The sequence below is a fragment of the Triticum aestivum genome, chromosome 5B (genome assembly GCF_018294505.1).
Source record: "Triticum aestivum cultivar Chinese Spring chromosome 5B, IWGSC CS RefSeq v2.1, whole genome shotgun sequence".
In the NCBI taxonomy this organism is placed as follows: Eukaryota; Viridiplantae; Streptophyta; class Magnoliopsida; order Poales; family Poaceae; genus Triticum; species Triticum aestivum.
The window spans coordinates 164947233-164964429 of record NC_057807.1 but is presented as its reverse complement, the minus strand read 5'-3'; the positions used below and the strand labels follow the sequence as shown (position 1 = coordinate 164964429).

The 17197-nt window shown below is 43.9% G+C and overlaps 1 protein-coding gene across 5 annotated transcripts in view; it reads right to left on the bottom strand.

The window, feature by feature from the left end:
• LOC123110921 (fructose-bisphosphate aldolase-lysine N-methyltransferase, chloroplastic) overlaps positions 1-15807 on the bottom strand; it is a 33251-nt gene extending 17444 nt beyond the window's left edge. The window contains exons 1-9 of one of the 5 annotated variants that reach the window (XR_006453829.1): positions 14802-15805; positions 14651-14726; positions 13363-13568; positions 13164-13250; positions 12991-13083; positions 2731-2885; positions 2507-2591; positions 2351-2437; positions 2170-2275 (exon numbers count right to left, since the gene is read on the bottom strand). Coding sequence is in view for 3 of the 5 variants with exons in the window: in XM_044531563.1 (XP_044387498.1) it covers positions 2156-2275; positions 2351-2437; positions 2507-2591; positions 2731-2885; positions 12991-13083; positions 13164-13250; positions 13363-13568; positions 14651-14726; positions 14802-15233 (1341 nt within the window). In the remaining 2 variants the exon portion in view is untranslated. Of the gene's footprint in view, positions 1-2155; positions 2276-2350; positions 2438-2506; positions 2592-2730; positions 2886-12990; positions 13084-13163; positions 13251-13362; positions 13569-14650; positions 14727-14801 lie in introns of all 5 variants that reach the window. The other 4 variants (XR_006453828.1, XM_044531563.1, XM_044531564.1 and 1 more) reach the window with 4 other exon arrangements.
• Positions 15808-17197: the final 1390 nt, after the last annotated feature.

Below are 17197 nucleotides of genomic sequence, written 5' to 3'. Positions count from 1 at the left end.
ATTCCATGTTATTATGTATCGAATATATTTCTTTGCATTAATGCTATCGATTTCCCGGTCCTGTCATGTTTTCTTTGGTGCAGCTTATACTTTTTTATTGTGCAACATTCCTTCTCCCAACCGAATCTGCACTCCAACAGCCAATTTCCCTTTCTATCTTCTCTCTCACACATTGATTTTTTTTTGCATTTTTTAACACAAATTATGTTAGTTTGTGAGAGGTAGTACAATCTCTATCCCATGCTTATATCAATGGGATTGAATCTCATGTATAATAGCCTTTGTTTCTTCACGTCTTTCAGTGGATGTCCATTCTTCTGCTACTGCACTTTCGTACATCCTTTGTTTGTTGTAATTTGATTTGTGGTGCTGAAGGTCACTATTACTTATTTTTGTTGAGATATATTGCCCTGGTCAACTGTTGAACTATTTCTTTCCCTTTGTGATGATAACATTTTTAGTATGAAAAATCAGATTATTGATGAATTGATCAGGTCTACTCCGTTCGACATCTTAACATGATGAAAGAAGTACCTCCGCAAAAAAGAAAAGCATGGTATGAAAATACCATCTGAAGGCAAAAATAGTCTCTTCAAGATTTCAAGTGCCTTATATGGAATGCCTCTTCCTACTATATATGTATTACAAATTCACTGTTGACTCTAATTTTGTGTGCCATACAGTACTGTTATGTATAACAGCTCACAAATTATGCTATTTATATCACCTTACTATGTGTTACCATGTGATTTGTGTTGTTCAGATTAAACACATTTTTAAGCGTAACTTTGTGGTTCACAAATTCTTTTTATTTCACTGGAAAAACATTTTTAAAATGTTTGAAAAGCTTATCTATCTCTAGATTATTCATGAGTGTTGTATTCAACACAAGGCTGTTTGTATGTTGCAATCTTATGGACTTTCAACCATAATCAAATAGTTTTACAACCGATGATTCATGTACGGATCTTAGTAATGAGCATATGTTACCGCAGCAACGCGCGGGGTATTATCTAGTTTTATACAAACTATCGTGCCATAATCCTGAAGGGGAGCCTTGGCGCAGTGGTAAAGCTGCTGCCTTGTGACCATGAGGTCACGGGTTCAAGTCCTGGAAACAGCCTCTTACAGAAATGTAGGGAAAGGCTGCGTACTATAGACCCAAAGTGGTCAGACCCTTCCCCGACCCTGCGCAAGCGGGAGCTACATGCACCGGGCTGCCCTTTTTTTTATCGTGCCATAATCTCTTGGTTGGCGGTTTTTCTCTACATTGATAAGAAGTCACACACACACACACACACACACACACACACACACACACACACACACACACATATATATATATATCCCTAGTTTTCACCCATTGTAATGCAGATAAATGATGCTAGTGTCCCAGCCACCGCTCATTTCGTTTCAGTGAATATATGGTTAATGTCAACCAGATATAATCCAGTACAAAATACCAGGTGGAAACCTTTACTTGACTAGGATCTTGAGCATGCCAAGAAAAGGCTTCAAAAGTAAAACCAATTTCCAGATTACATGTTGTGCTGTCTTCAATCTCTTGCTAAAATTTCAACCAAAGGGAAAGTACGTATTTTGAATTTTTTGCAAAACCAAGCAAGTTCTCTACATCAAGGGCTTAAGCCTAGCACCAGTTTAAAGACTTATAACCACTATGCAGGTCATGAACGGGTTGGTTACTTTAGGGAATACTACTTTGTTCAACTTGAAAATCTAAACCGAACCATCCAAATAGAAGCCTCATATAAACCTAAGCAAACAGAAGGTGAATTCAAAGGGTTACAAACAAGAAGCCAAAAAAGCCTTGTTCTTTTGTATATATTGCAAATCTGCTGAGACCACGTGGAGTCGTATTTTTTAAAATCGTTTGGTGCATGGTGTTGCATTGTTATCATGTTGCTCCTATATTTTTCACGATATTTGACAACATCTAAGCGGGTGTTCACTTTGCTCGGCTACGGTTAACTAAAGTAAGCCTATGTGTAAACCACCTGAGATACAAGTCAAGCTTGATATGAAATAACAGGAACTGCCCCATATAGGTCAAACACCATTCACGACAATCTAGAGATCAAATAGTAATTTATCAAATGCAATATGTTGCAACGTCAAGGATGGTAAGCCGGCTTACTGGACATGTATCACCTTCTGACGAAAGTATACATTGCATTTCATCTGGATCTGAAATGTATCCTAGTCTCAAGTATGGCAGCATTTCAGAAATAGTTTCCTTCTCTTTGCCTACACAGACCTGAAAAGTGAGGCATATCAATATTCAACACATTCTACTCTCAACTAAATAGGAAAAAGGAATTGAAAGTCCCACTTGGAATTTTTGGATAGCAAGCTTTCCATTTCTTTGAGCGACCATTCTCTTCTCTTGGTATTGAGGATCTTCAGTGTTTAGGGATGCCTGTGATAATAATTTAGGCTTGGTTACAACAACCAAATAAGGACTGTAAAACAGTTTTAGAAATCCCACCTCGATTGCTATGCGATCATATGGATTGTCTTCATCAACAAAACCATAATTGAGAAGCAACCTGGAGTTTGGTTGAGGCCCACACCTGGATATTTATATATTTAAAATCATTGCATACAAGAACAGTACATGAGATCTGTCTACAACATAAATTAAAATCAGCATCCTAATTGCCAAATATAATGAATGAGGACAAGATCAATGCACTGAAGCAAACATAATACCAAACAATTATCGGTTCTCCTGCTTTGTACGGCCGATCGACCAGCAATCGAACAGAACCATCAACAGCAGTCAGCATTGCTTTGCAGTTGCTCTTGTACGTCAACAGTGGTGGGCCCAAGGGAACTAGTGCAAATCTTCGAGCTAAACTAACCTTCTGCTCTTGAGATAAGAAGTACAACAAAGTCAATGGAATGCAGTTTGGGTATGGAGAAATCACAAGCAATGCAATGTTGTTCTCACACAAAAAATTAAGCAAATAAGACAGATTTAAAAAAAAAATCTGCACTAAATATGGAAAGATAATCTAGAGACAGTTGAGCATTGACTGCGAAAGAACAAAATATGTAACTTACAAACTTTTCTAGTGTTACGCTCAAACACTTCATCTACCGTTTGTTCACGATCGTGGTAAGTGTGTCTCGCCCGATTCTATCTCCCTATCGCTTTCATCTCCCTTCGCTAACCCAGCCACCCAGGACCCAACAGGCGCACCGTACTTTCGCTCAACCCCCTCTGTCATATTGATTCCCCATCACCACCATGTCGGCGGTCGGCTTAGTCGAACTCCGCCAAGGCGCTGCCCCGCACTGATCCCGCGTGGCCACCGACGCGACACAGCGTGGCGGAGTCAGCTCGAACCAGCGCTTCTCCCGGGCCGCGCAGCACCACAACCATCGGTCATCTACCCAAAATCCGGCAACCGTCCGCGGTAGCACCGTCTCCTCCTGTCCTCCAACGGACCACGGCCATACCCATGCCACCATCCACGTCGCACCGCTGTCGTCCCCATCCAGGTGGGCCACAGTGTCGCCATCGAGCTCAAACCGCACACCCACATCCTCGCCAAGCCGGCGCCATCTCCGATCTCATGGGGTGCCATCCCCCAGCCCCATAGTAGGCACAGCATGTATAGGTCCAGTTACCACCATTGCATTTTGATGTAGCCCACCTCAGTTACCATTGTTCCTGTGATATAGTTACCAATTACCTATGTTACCTTACCACAATGAAAATGATGTAGTTATCTACATTTCAGAGTTATCATCATAAAATTACAGTTATTGAACTCTATAATTATAATTACCACCATGGCACTGATTTAAGTCTCCCACCTATTCGGGTTACAATTATCATCAAAGCATTGTGTAATTAACCCGTAGTTCATGTTAGAGTTGTCACCTATCTTCCGTTGATATAAATATAGATGCCCAACTTCCGTTGCAGTTACAACACCATGGCAAGTGAATGTGATTATCCAGTTGCCTAGGTTTCCAGGTATCAACATGGCACCGACAGCCACCCAGTTGTTTATGGTATAGTAACCATCATAGCACTAGTATAGTACCAATCATCCAAGTTATTGTTCAAAAAAAGTTACCCATCATCCAAGTTACAATTACCAACACCGCAATTATGTAGTTACCTTAGCTAATTGACCCAGCGCCTGTAGCTCTGCTCGAGGTCGTCCAAATCGACCATAACGCTGAAGGGAGCGCGTCGACCCAGCGCCTGCCTCTTTTCTTGAGTTTGTTAAAAGTCCTAGTCTTGAGCCCTTTAAGGATCAGTGTGTTAGCTCATTCTGCCTGCCCGTTGCTGCGTGGATGAGCGACGGAGACAAAGCACAGCCTGATCCCGAGCTCCTCACAGTACTAAGTGAACGTGGCGCTGGTGAATTGGGTGTCGTTATCAGTAATGATATGGTTGGGAACCCCAAAGCAGCACACAATTCCTATGAAGAGTTTGATCGCCGTATTCGTGGTGACCTTGGCGACGGGCTCGACTTCAGTCCACTTGGTAAATTTGTCAATGGCGACGTAAAGGTACTTGTAGCCCCCAACTGCTCGGGGGAATGGCCCCAAGATATCCAATCCCCAAACTGTGGAGGGCCATGAGAGGGGGGTGTTTTGAAAAGCCTGAGCGGGTTGACGAATCCGCTTTGCATGGAACTGACAAGCCTCGTAGCTTTGAACTAGCTCGATGGCATCTTGGAGGATGGTTGGCCAGTAGAAGCCTTGCCGGAAGGCCTTCAAACCAGCGTGTGTGACGATGCGTGGATACCGCACTCGCCTCCAAGGATATCCACGAGCAGGTCGCGGCCTTCTTCCTGAGAAATACACTCAAGGAGGACCTGATTTGCACTACGCCGATAGAGATCTCCATCCATCACAGCATAACGCTTCGCTTGTCGGGCGATCCTCTCTACAGTGGCATTATGTTGGGGAAGGATATTTTCTTTCAGGTAACGTCGGAGATTGAGAACAGAAGGTCCGTGCTCACCAAGGGTGGTTTCTGGTCGGGAGTTCCTGTGATAGGATTCCCACATCCTTGAACTAGCTCACCAAGCTCAACGATGTCGAAAACCATGCTCTTAGTTCGGTATCTTTGGTGCCGAAGGTGACCATCAAAGACACATGTCCGACTAGTACAGTAACCCACCCCTAAATGGATTTGTCGGTTGCAAACGCCATGGGGGGCACTTGCATCTTCTCGAAGACAGCGGGTGACAGGATAGAGGCATGCGCCCCCGTCCACCAACATGTTGGTAACCTGGATGTTGTCGATCGTCGGAGAGACCAGCAACGGGATAAGTGTTTCTGATCACCAGAGAGGTGGGGATGCCTCGATACTCGAAAGCAATGCATTGACTTCTCGCTCCAACAACTTGAGCTGTCGGCGCGGAGCGGACGTGGATGAGCTCCCATGGATGCATGCTGCAACTCTGGATCCTAGGGGGGCCGAAATGCCATCTTGATAGTCATGGTCCTCACCACCACTGCGTCTGTGGCAAAGATGGCGCTACCGCGTCAGGTGTGGCACTCCATGTCACGGCAAGCTCGGCATCAGTTACCAGCGAGGGCTTGGCTGTCTTTGCAATCCGCGAGAGCATGCCAAGCAAAGAGGTGCTCAGGGCACACCATACGCCAGTGTCCTCGAAGGCATCGGTCCTCTTCTTGCCGTCAAGGATGTCACAAAGATCTTCGGCGCACGTCGGGACAGAATTGATAACCGTGACATGAGGTCTACGACGGCACCTCCTAATCCCACCAAGCACAAGGCTTGATGGCTTCTGCGGTAGGGAGCCCTTACTAACATCTAGCGAGATGATACTTGTCTCGCTGACCTACGGGGCCTCCTGGCGTGGCCCCTTACCATGGTGACAAAGTACTCCATGAGCGACGCCTTCAACATTAAGATCCCCTTTAACAAGTACTCTGTGAGCGACACCTTCAACATCACCGACTTGGCCCCTTACCATGGTGACGAAGTTTTGGATTTGAGGAGGGATCTTCCCCATGGACATCACCATCGAGCCTACGCCAACATCCCAAGCGCCAAGTGAGCCAACAACTAGAGCACACAAACGTGGCATTGAAATCGAGGTGAACTCACTCCTCTTTGAACTTTGTACACATTCATATGAGACATGGCTACTACCTCAAATGCATACCCTAAGCAACTCAGGCACCAAGGGATTGACCATGAAGAAGCGAGGACACAAGGCTAAGTCAAAGCAGAAGAGAAGGAAGGTGGCAAAAGTCACGGCTACTACACAGCAACCAGACGTCCGGCCAACTACCCGGACGTCCGGTCGGCTACTTGGGCCTCTAGGTTAAGCCTGGACGAAAAGGCTCTCTGGATAGCCCGTATGCAACATCAAAAGGTTTTTCGCAAAGCCGAACGTCCTGCCAGCTACCCAGATGCACAACCCCTGGAGCGTGCAGCACGGGAGCCAACCCAGTCCAAGCACCGGCTATAGCCGCCAAACGTCCGGCTTGCCACCCAAATGGTCTGGCCTCTTACCGGACATCCGACCTGCCTACTTCCAGATTGGACGAGAGCCATGTATCCCATCTCCTAAGCCATGTATCCCATCTCCTACCTCCCCCATCTTGGCCCTAGACTATATTAACCAAGTCTCTCGCTTTCTAGGGTTAGAAGCATATTAGACCTTCTTGAGAGAACTTTGCTCATCTACAGATCTACCCCTTCTCCATTGGAGACTAAGGCCTCCATTAGGAGAAGAATCCCAAGGGCTTTCCAAGACCTCCATATCCTTAGGATTGGGGAAGATCTATCTCTCAAGACCTCACTTCCCCTTAGGGATTTGGGAAGAACTTTACCTAGCTACTTGTTTCCTTTTGTTAACTGCGGATCTAGTACAGCCTCTTAGCTTGGATGCTTGGAGAGCACATGTGTGATGTGGACCTTGTTCTTCTAGTGAATTTCCCTTGTGTTTGTTGAGTTCTTGTGTGTTCTTCCTCTTGATCCCTCCAAATTGTGAAGAATTGGCACAATTGGGGCTTTGCCCTACATCATTTTGGGCTACTGAAGCCAGGTTGAATCTCCATATAAACCTCTTCTTGAAGATCTCCATGCAAGAATCCATTCTTGACATCCAATTGATGCAGTAGCCAACCAAAGTTAGCATCACAAGAAATAAGATTTCTTATTGTACTCACATTTGCAACTGGTGCAAAGGTCTGGTCATAGTCAATCCCGTAGGTTTAATTGTAACCCCTTGCCGCTAGTCTCGCCTTGTATCGTTCTACTTTCCCTTCCAAGGTTCTACTTTCCCTTCCAAGGTTCTACTTTCTCTTCTAGGGTTTGCTTGACGTTATACACCCATTTGCAAGTAACTGGACTTTTTCCTTCTGGAATAGGAACAAGATCCCATTTCTTCTCCTTTGCACATGTCTACTTGGGTCTCTCGAGGATGGTATATGTAACACCCTGAGTTTTGCCTCCTCATAACTTAGAGCTAATAGTGTTGTTAGGACCCTTAGTGGTGTTTGAATTTGTTTGAATTTAAATTTTTGCTTCTTAATTTGGATCTTTTGAATTTCTTCTTATTGAAATTGAATTGGATCTTCTGCTTGCATAAGGTGCTCTATCTCTTAGGAAAAATCCTATAGCTATTCTACTACAGTACTTCATCTCGAACTTTTACCACTGATCATGCGATGGGGAAAGCTCATAAAAACATTTTCTTACAAAAAGTATTTTTTCAAATTTAGGTTTTCAAAAAAAAACGACTTAAGGCTTGAACTACAAGTACTTAATTTAGGTGGAATAAAAACTTTGCAAAGCTATATTTGGATCATTTTAGATTAGGACTTCCCAAAACCACCAAAATATTATTTTCAAAAGTATACTACTCCCTCTGATCCATAGTACTTGTCGTTCAAATGGATGTATCTAATACGGATCGGAGGGAGTAGTATTTTTTATCAGCTTTTTCTCAAGGCCAAAAATGGTGCTTAATACGTTAAAAATATTCTCCTGTTTCAAAAATATATGAGAAAATTTAGAGAGGCTCAGGAGACATATAGTTTCCACATATATGAGTTTCAACCCATGGTCATGACTAAAATTTTGACTAGATCTACAATTTCAGCTCTGCCAATTTCTAGGGTTTGAAACTTCTACACAGAGAATTATCTCCAAAAATTCTCAAATAATTCACGCAGCCATAAATGTTGTCAAATATCCATCCTACCAAATTTCAGCAACCAGATCATCCATTAGCTTAGTGAAATATCTGTTTTTACATTTCATGCAGAAACTTTTGAAAATTTTGTGAAACAAAGTTACTTTGTTTTGCCTCAAATTTTTACCAGAGGTTTCTTATCCATTCATCCTCATCCAGTGCAGGTGCCAGCACTCAGCTCAGCTCGGAAATGTCCAAACACCCCTGCCTAACCTTCTGGACAGTGTGTAAAACTGTAAATGCTGTCTTTTTCTCACCCTGGACCAAAGCCTTGCCACCTAGCCACCCCCAGGTTGACCCACATCAATTCCAGCACCGTGGCAACACCCTAGGCATCTTATTTCTCTCGCTGGCACTCTGGACAAACCAAGTCAGACCCAACAGTGCACTAATTGGCACTGCTCAGCCCCCTGCATTGCTCCAGTGCACCCCTGGCAGAAGGATCATGTCACAGCCCTCCTTGTGAACTCCCACGGGCGTTGGGCAAAGCCCCAGCTCTCCCACACCTCTTCTGTGATCGATGGACACTCGTGTCCGAAGCTGAGAGCACACTCCACGTGCCCCCAGCTGTCGATCCCTCCCTCTTCCAAAGCCATGCACCGTTCTCCTGGCACTCCCCCAAGACCCCCAGACAAGCTTACTCTCCCCCTCTCGCTCTTATTCTCTCCCAAACACCTTGGTCGGAGCTTGAGCGCGCTCCAGATTGAAGTTTTGACCCTCCGGTCGAAACTTGCTCTCGGGCGAGCATCAGGCCCAACTCTCTTTTCCAATCAGCTCAAAATCACCCAATCAAACCTTAAAACCAAAAGCCCTTTCGATTGACGTCGAAAACCCCGAATTCGAGCAGCTCGTCGCGGCCTCGGGTCACTGTGAAATCGGGCGGTACAGACCACCATTCGACCTCCTTCCTCTTCCTATAGCTTCATCTCATCGCTAGGAATCTCATGCGACTTTTATTTTCTAGCACCGCAACCGTATTCGAGTCATTCGTCGACGAGCTCGAGCACCACCGCTCGGGAGCATCACCGCCGTTAGGTTCTTCGTCGCCAGCCGGCATCTCGACCTCCATCCGATGCGATGTGCTCCCTTGAGCTCGCACATATCGCCGGCGCTTCCAACGGTGGCCGGTAGCACCTGCCATCGGCCGCCGACCGAGGCCCCTGTCTCCTCCATTATGGCGGGAGGAGGAAGACGAACCTACCCAGGGGCCCCGCCATTCAGCCGGCCAGCGAGCTGCCAGTAATTGATGGGTGGGCCAAACCATTAAGTGGAAATGGTTTTGACTGGATCCGCCTCCCCGCGACGGAAGCGTACTCCGAAGAATGCGCCTTCGACGTCACGGTCTTTTCTCGCGTGGCCGAGCGGCTAGGCCAGAACCAGTTCACTGCACCGCTAAGTCGCGCCCAATGCGCACTTCTGCCGCTCCAGATCGGGCCAGTTTTGGCCCAGTTAGGTATGCCCTTTTTCTTTTTCTTTATTCCAGAGACCTTGTTCAAATCCTAGGAATTCAAATGGAATCCAAATTTGATGCTTCAAATTCCTAGATGCTCCTAAATTCATGCTCTATCGAATGGAGTAACATGCACATTTTTCCAGTAGGTTTTTCTGTACTGTTATATAGCAAACCTAATGTTCTTTCATATAAAGTCAACCTTTAAAAGTTCCTAGAATATGTTAAGCTTCATGCACTAGCCAACGCAACCATAAGTCCCAACCGATGGAAAGGGCTAGTTCAACCCAAATATACTGTAACAGAATAATCATTTGTACACCAAATTTGGTGATTCAAATCCCTAGCTACTTCTAAGTTCATAACCTATTTGGTGAACATTTTTGCCATGCACTATTTCTACACCGGGAATTATTAGGCCATTTCTACATATGTAGTCACATTTGCAAATCCTAGGAAAATCATTTGAACTCCAGATCCAGTGAAACCAACTCCTAAATGTGTCTAAAATCTCAATCTATTTAATGAGTGCCTCTACTCATTTTTACAAAAGGTGTTTCTGTATAGCTCTTTAGCAAATCATTCTTCCTTTGATCCAACTTTAGTGAGTTGCCCAAAAATCCCTATAGCTCTAAAATCAGTAGGCTCACCTTGGTTATTTTTCATATAACCAGAGAAGTCCTAGAAAAGTAGAAGCAATATTTTGAGAGCACTTTTACGTTTCTGCCCTATGTCGTGTTGCTTAATGTGTTAAGTTTTGGCGTTAGATAACAATGTAAACGAAGGACTCAGACAAGGACCAGAAGCTTTTAAAGACTTTCCTGAGCCAGGCAAGCAACCTTTTGACCATGTTGATCACCCATATATTTTTCTCATTGAGTAGAACTATTTTCATGCATTGGAAACTATGATTAAATGCATTGCTAGTTTAGTTGATCCTACTTGCATGTTATAGGTGTTACCCTAGCTGCCGATAATACCTGTCCTTGTCAACCCGGGAAACATTTGGTGGGCATAGCTATATGCTATGGTAGTTGCTTAGCCATGCGAAATGGGTAGCAAGATGTAGGTTGGACAAAACAAACTTATTCAAGAGTTTTATGAAAACCCCGTCGGATGACATTGGTGCCCGAGGGAGTAAGTAAATGAAGGTTTTCATAAAGGATTAGATTTAAGCATGTGACCATCGGCCCAACATTTAGCGCAACCACGATACCCTGGTACGGGACAGATGTTACCTTGTTCGATACTAGTAGAGTGCCCACATTACTAGTGACGGGAGTGGACGTACTCACTCTCGATACGGAGTCGCTCTCAACATACTGAGGCGGCTTATCATGGTTTTTACTCGCATCGGGCACACCGTTGGTACCCTCATGTGTGTGTGATATGTTGAAAATTGAGGTAGCACCTCAGAAGCCAAGGCTATGATATGATGAGAAGTGTTGGACAAGGGGTAGGTACCAATCGAGTGGACTCTATTAGTGTCGTCTGGGAAAAGGTAACGATCGGGTGCTTATCTCAGGTGCAAAGTGAGTTTGTACAGTGAGATGTCGTGGTAGACACGGAAGTTCCCCGATTCTTGTAGGTAAAGTGTGCAACCTCTGTAGAGTGCAAAACTATTTGAATAGCCGTTGTCCTCGGTTAAGGACAGTTGGAATGACCATGCTTAGACTATGTCCACAAAAGTTGGTGATGATGGTGAGAATGGTGATGATATGAGAAAGATGATGATGATGGAAATGACGGTACGCGGTACCAAGAATTATGAGATGAGATGATCAAGTTGATGTTCAACATAAGCTATTATATCACCGTGGTTCTTCGGACCATGAGGCCTTGTTGTTTTGAAAACATAGGTCATGAGCATTTGAAAGTTAGCTTTCCGCAAACTGCTAAAATAGTGTAGAGCTTTCGTTGTACTAAACCTTGCATGAATATTCTGCTATTACATATTTTGGGTTGCTTGCGAGTACATTCAAATGTACTCGTCTGGCTTGTCCCTGGCTATTAACTTAGCCAGGAATGGAAGACACTGGCTTTGAAGATGAGTTCTTCGACGACGCCCCTGCGAACTAGGCCGCTTCCCCAGTCAGCTTGCCTGTAGGTTATGGCTTACTACGTGAGTTCAAGCTACCGTCGATGTTTCTGCTGCAGTATTTCTTCTGGAGTTGCCTTTATGGCTTATCTATGTAAGACTAGACCATGATGGTCATCTCTATGTAAGACTTATTCGTGTTGTAATGGATGTATGCTTGTGATATCAGTTCATTGTACTTAGTGGCACACCGATCATGGGACCACTATTAGATGAGGTGGGTTCGATCTTATAGGCCAGTGCCCTCACAGTATACTACTTGACTCTCATATGTTGTGGGCCTATAGGTTTGAGCCCAATGACGAGCATGCAATGGAGGAGGTCAAGCACAAGAGAGCGCCTACACCATCAACGAGGGAAGCATGGAAGTGAAGAAGGACCCACGAATACGGCGGCCCAGAACGCAAAGACGGTGCCCGAAGGCCAGTGAGGCCCGACAGTCCAACCGTGTGTCTAACATGTCAGATAGCCCGACTTGGCATTGCTCTCTAGACCATGTCAGACTTTGGGTCGGACATGGGGTTAGAACCTCCAACATGTCAGACTATCAGGCTTAAGTTGGACTATCCGACTTTGCATGCATGCACTAAGATGGGCCCAACCCGTGTGTCTTCCTTTCCTACTTACCCTTCATGAGCGGACCTATATGTACCACTCCCCCGCCTCAGATCTAGGGTTAGCCAAGAAATGACTAGACATTAGAGCTTAGCTCATGTACCTCCCTTGTAGGATTACTCTTACATGGAGATTGCTCCCTTAGTGGAGATCAAGGCCTCTTGAGGGGAAGACTCCATAGGAGTAACAAGACCTCCACTTGTGGGAAGATTCATCCATGGAATTCAAGACCTCCATGTCTTAGGACTTGGGGAAGAACCCTAGCATGTTACATCTCTCTCTTGTGGATGATTTGGATCAACTATTTATCCACCTTTTGTTGCAACTTATGTGTCGATTTGTGCTAGTTTTCCTTGTGATTTCCCCCGTGTTCTTCCTCAAATCCACCTCCAATTCATGAAGATTGGGCCATCCTAATGGCTTGCCCCATATCACATGTGATCTAATTAAAATGAAAAATATTTACAGCTAAACTGTTTAATTCATATGACACCATACATTACTTACTTGCGAAACAAATATTAAGCCCCGACTTGAAACAAATGGAGATAAATCAAATGGCGCAGGCGCCATGTTGGAGAACTACAAATAAATGCTTGGCATATTACCTGCAAATGAACCACACAAGACTGTACTGCAACAAATGCCTGCTTGAAGATCTCAAACGGAAACGCCTCAGTAGGTACATCAAAAGGGTATTGCTGCATAAAATTCACATGAGAATAAAGAACCGACGCAACAAACTCTCGTGGAAAAAAGATAAGGAGGATCAAGAAAATACCTTAAACAATGAACCTGCCATGAACCACAATGTATCAAGCTCATTATACTCTCTTCTTATTCCCTCATCTCTAACAACAACTTCATCCTGAATCATGAGAAAATCAAAGCTGGGATGTTTATGGTCTTCTCAAATATTAATTAATCTCAGATTAAAGAAATTAGATGATAAGTCAACATTAGTAGATACAAACACTAACCCTCATGGGGCTGCCATTCAGGTAATCCAGTTCACTTTCAGTCCATAAAAGAGGTGATTCAACAGCTAGTTGCCCCCTGCCTCGCTGACGATCAAGTTCTTTAATATACGGGTACCAAAGTGAATCTCTTCCTTGCTTCTTCTCATACATGAGATACAATGCCAAGCATGCCAGCTCAGACAATTTGTTTGTTGTTAACAATTCAGCTGCATGGTAGAAAAAAAACATAGCATTACATCATTTACATGTTCTTTTCTTGGTGTCTACATGAGAGCATTATGCCATTGGGAGCTGTAGTTGTTTCACTTTAGGAGAACCAATGCTATTAGGAGAAACATGACAGACATAAGCACCAAAAATTATTACTAATCCAGATAATGAGAAGACTCTGCATATCACATATGCAAAATACGTGACTTGAATAGAAGAAATATTATATCAGTTTCCAAGTGTTTCATGGTTAAACTACTTCCAGCCAAACTGTACTTATACTGTTCTTTCTCTTATACTAGTATCATGTAATTAATGTTTAAAAGCTAAAAACTCGTTGTTACAATCATAGCACAAAATAAACATCAAAGGGAATGCTACAGATAAATATGCAAATCAATTGAAGCTATTGAAGAATAGATAGGGATTATGTCCAAATTCCTAACTGATAATGCTCTTTTAGCTTTATAATCAACACCCATGTTAAGGTTGGAAATTGGAACACAAAATTTGTTCCCAAGTTCCAGCAAGGGCTATATTTGCACAAATCCTACACCACAAATAGGATGTTGCATTTTCTCCACTTGTGAGTGGGAAGACAAAAAATCAATTAGGACCACCTAACTCAGAAGAGACAACTGTTACTCTTTTTGACATAGAGATGAGCTTAACCGAAAAATGTGTAAGCATGACACTGTTGAGAAAGGTAATGTTAAATATCTGAATAAAGCGGATTCACAAACTGTCGCTGCAATTGAATCATGCTTCATAAAAGCATACGTCAGTGAACTCCAGATATACTCAGCACAGTTACTAACTTACAAAGAAAATTCCCCAGACCACATACGTATTGCTGGTAACAAGACTACCAAGAAACTACGTGGTATTGCAACACATAGAAGTGGAAAGAACATCTTACATAAGAAATGACCTGCACAATATTTCTACAAATTCTTTTCATATGTAACCTACTCAGGGCAGGAACGCTTTCGGCATAATACCATTGCAAATGCCAAATTCATTTATTAGATTACCAAATGACAGAACTCAGCCGGTCTAGAGCCAGAGGCCAACTCACCAACCGACTCGTCGCCGAGAACCCGCTCCAGCGTGACAACGAGCGACATGGGCACCTCGAACGCCACATCCCCCGCCTGTGCAAAGCAGAAAGCCGCATCAGGATCGCATGTTCACCGCCGAATCAACAACTAACCCTGCTTGCTCAGTACCTCGAGGTCCTGCCCAGCAGCGACGAAGTGTAATGGCCGGTCTTTGCCCCCGCGAGAGCACGGGACGGGGCGCTCCAGGATGGCCACCTTGCCCGGCGGCAGCCCATTCGTGAGTAGCCAGTCAGAGAACCCGCCAGCGGAGGATGCGGACGAGCACGCCGCGGGGGCGGGAGGCCTCTGGGTCCCGGAGGAGGAAAGGAGGGTGTCGGCATGGCAGGCGGCGAGGCGGAGGCGGGAGCACGAGCGCGTGCGGGGCCGGGGGAGGCGGCGCAGGAAACAGGGGAGGAGGCGATGGTGGGTGCCGGACAAGGCGGAGGAGGCCATGAGTGGCGCTCGAGATTCGGGCGACCGGTTGGTGTGGATGAGGGAAAGGCGCGACTGGGCCAGGTGGAGCCATATTTTCCAAGCAAGATCATCACGGACAAGAGACATCGGATCCTAATTAGACTAGTAAACGTGTACGTGCAATGCACGTCTATTATTATCACCAGATGCATAGAATAAACATACGCATGCCGACCTCCCTAATGATGTCGCGTTACCGACGTCAGCCTGTATTGTACTCCCAGCACACCTCTTCCAGCGGGTCAACGGTGATGTACCCGCTGTCGTCCTCGTCAAAGTAGGCGAAGGCAGACAGCAGGCAATGCTTGTTAATGTGCACTTCGACCCGATGAACTCATCGTAGGCAATGATTCTGCTACTCCATCTTTCCTTTCCCTCTGATAATCAGCCATGCTTGACATGAAAATGCAAGTTGGCCCTGAGTTCATAGAAGCTATAGAAATTTCTAGGGGTAGCTCGATATGACTTTGTTCAGAATGTTTCATGTAGGATTGTTGTACATTCCATATATTTTTCTCCCTGTACTGGCCAAAAAGAAACTTATGGACACTACGCACATCCTGATGGAGCTTGCATTGGTCAATAGATGCTACACTTGAACATCCAAAATAAACAGAGTAAGCATTAGTACCAGGGATTGTGCTTGTCATATACTCCCTCCGTCCCAAAATTCTTGTCTTAGATTCGTCTAGATACGGATGTATCTAATACTACTAAAATGTGACTTGATACATCGGTATTTAGACAAATCTAAGACAAGAATTTTGGGACGGAGGGAGTATTTAAAATCTGAAAATATCATCAAAGTATATAGCATACTCCATGTATAATCATACTGAGTTTGGCAATGTACGAGTGGATTAATACCAGAGAATCAGATAAGACCAAATAAAGCTAGCAGTTAGTCAAGAACATCCATTGTGCTGGACTAACATACTATAGACACAGAGAAACAATTAGTTTTAGGCATACTGTTAGGAGGACCTACTATTTAACAAAGTTTAATGAGTACAGATTCACCTTTTGCATAACCAGATAGGAAGATTATAAGTAGTATGCTAGTGCTTCGTAGCCTACAAAAAATGTTGTGCTAGTGGCAAAGAGAAACTAAAAGATAAGATATAAGATACGACCGCAATATTTAGAGATTATGTAATGTCAGACAAACAAATTCAATTTTTTCCTTCTTACTGAAACAAAATAACTGTTATATCTATCAGGGCATCATGAAGTTCAAATGAAAAGGTCTAGGATATACCAATATTAAGTATTTTTTCCTCAAAAGAAAAAACCCAAATGTGAAATCTGAGCCTCAAGTCCTTAACAATGCCTGCCTGCAATTCAATAATTGTTTACTCATGGCATCTATCTATTTGAAAAGGGTACAATGATGTCAGAACAAAAATGACTTGAAAATAAGGATAATCTTACATTGCAAGAGGACGCGACCTGATAGTTCCAACAAAGAAAAGAGGACAGAACCTGAAATCTTTTTGCACTTGCATATAAAGAAGTGTCATCTGCAGATCTCCAACATACTGATCAGTGAAATCTCCAAAAGAAATCTGTTGTGAGGAACTGAAGATCACTTAAAAAAATCAATAGTCCCAACATATATAAACAGCGAAGGGAAACTGTGGTGCAAAATCATAATAGGTAAAGTCATACGTTAAGCACAGTCAAAAGAAAATTAGAAGATAAAAAGAATTATCAAAGGCTTCATCAAAATTTAAAGGTTGCAAAACTATTTTTTCTGAATGCGCAAGAGAACTATGCGGCGTTCCATTAATATAGAAAAGGGTAATCCGCCGTAGATCAAGAATTACATGAGAGCATGCCGGGCTATCTGCGACACAACCAAATCCGTAAATGGTTTCCCTTTGCTCCGTGTTAGATCAGGGACCACTATGCCTGAGTCCAACATTATTCCAAATGATGTCTGTGACCAGTTATCACTTTCTCCCATACACTTCGTAAGAAACGATGAAGATATACTACAAATAGTTCAACTTGTACTCATGCATGAGAGTTTAAAAAAACTGTTACAACAC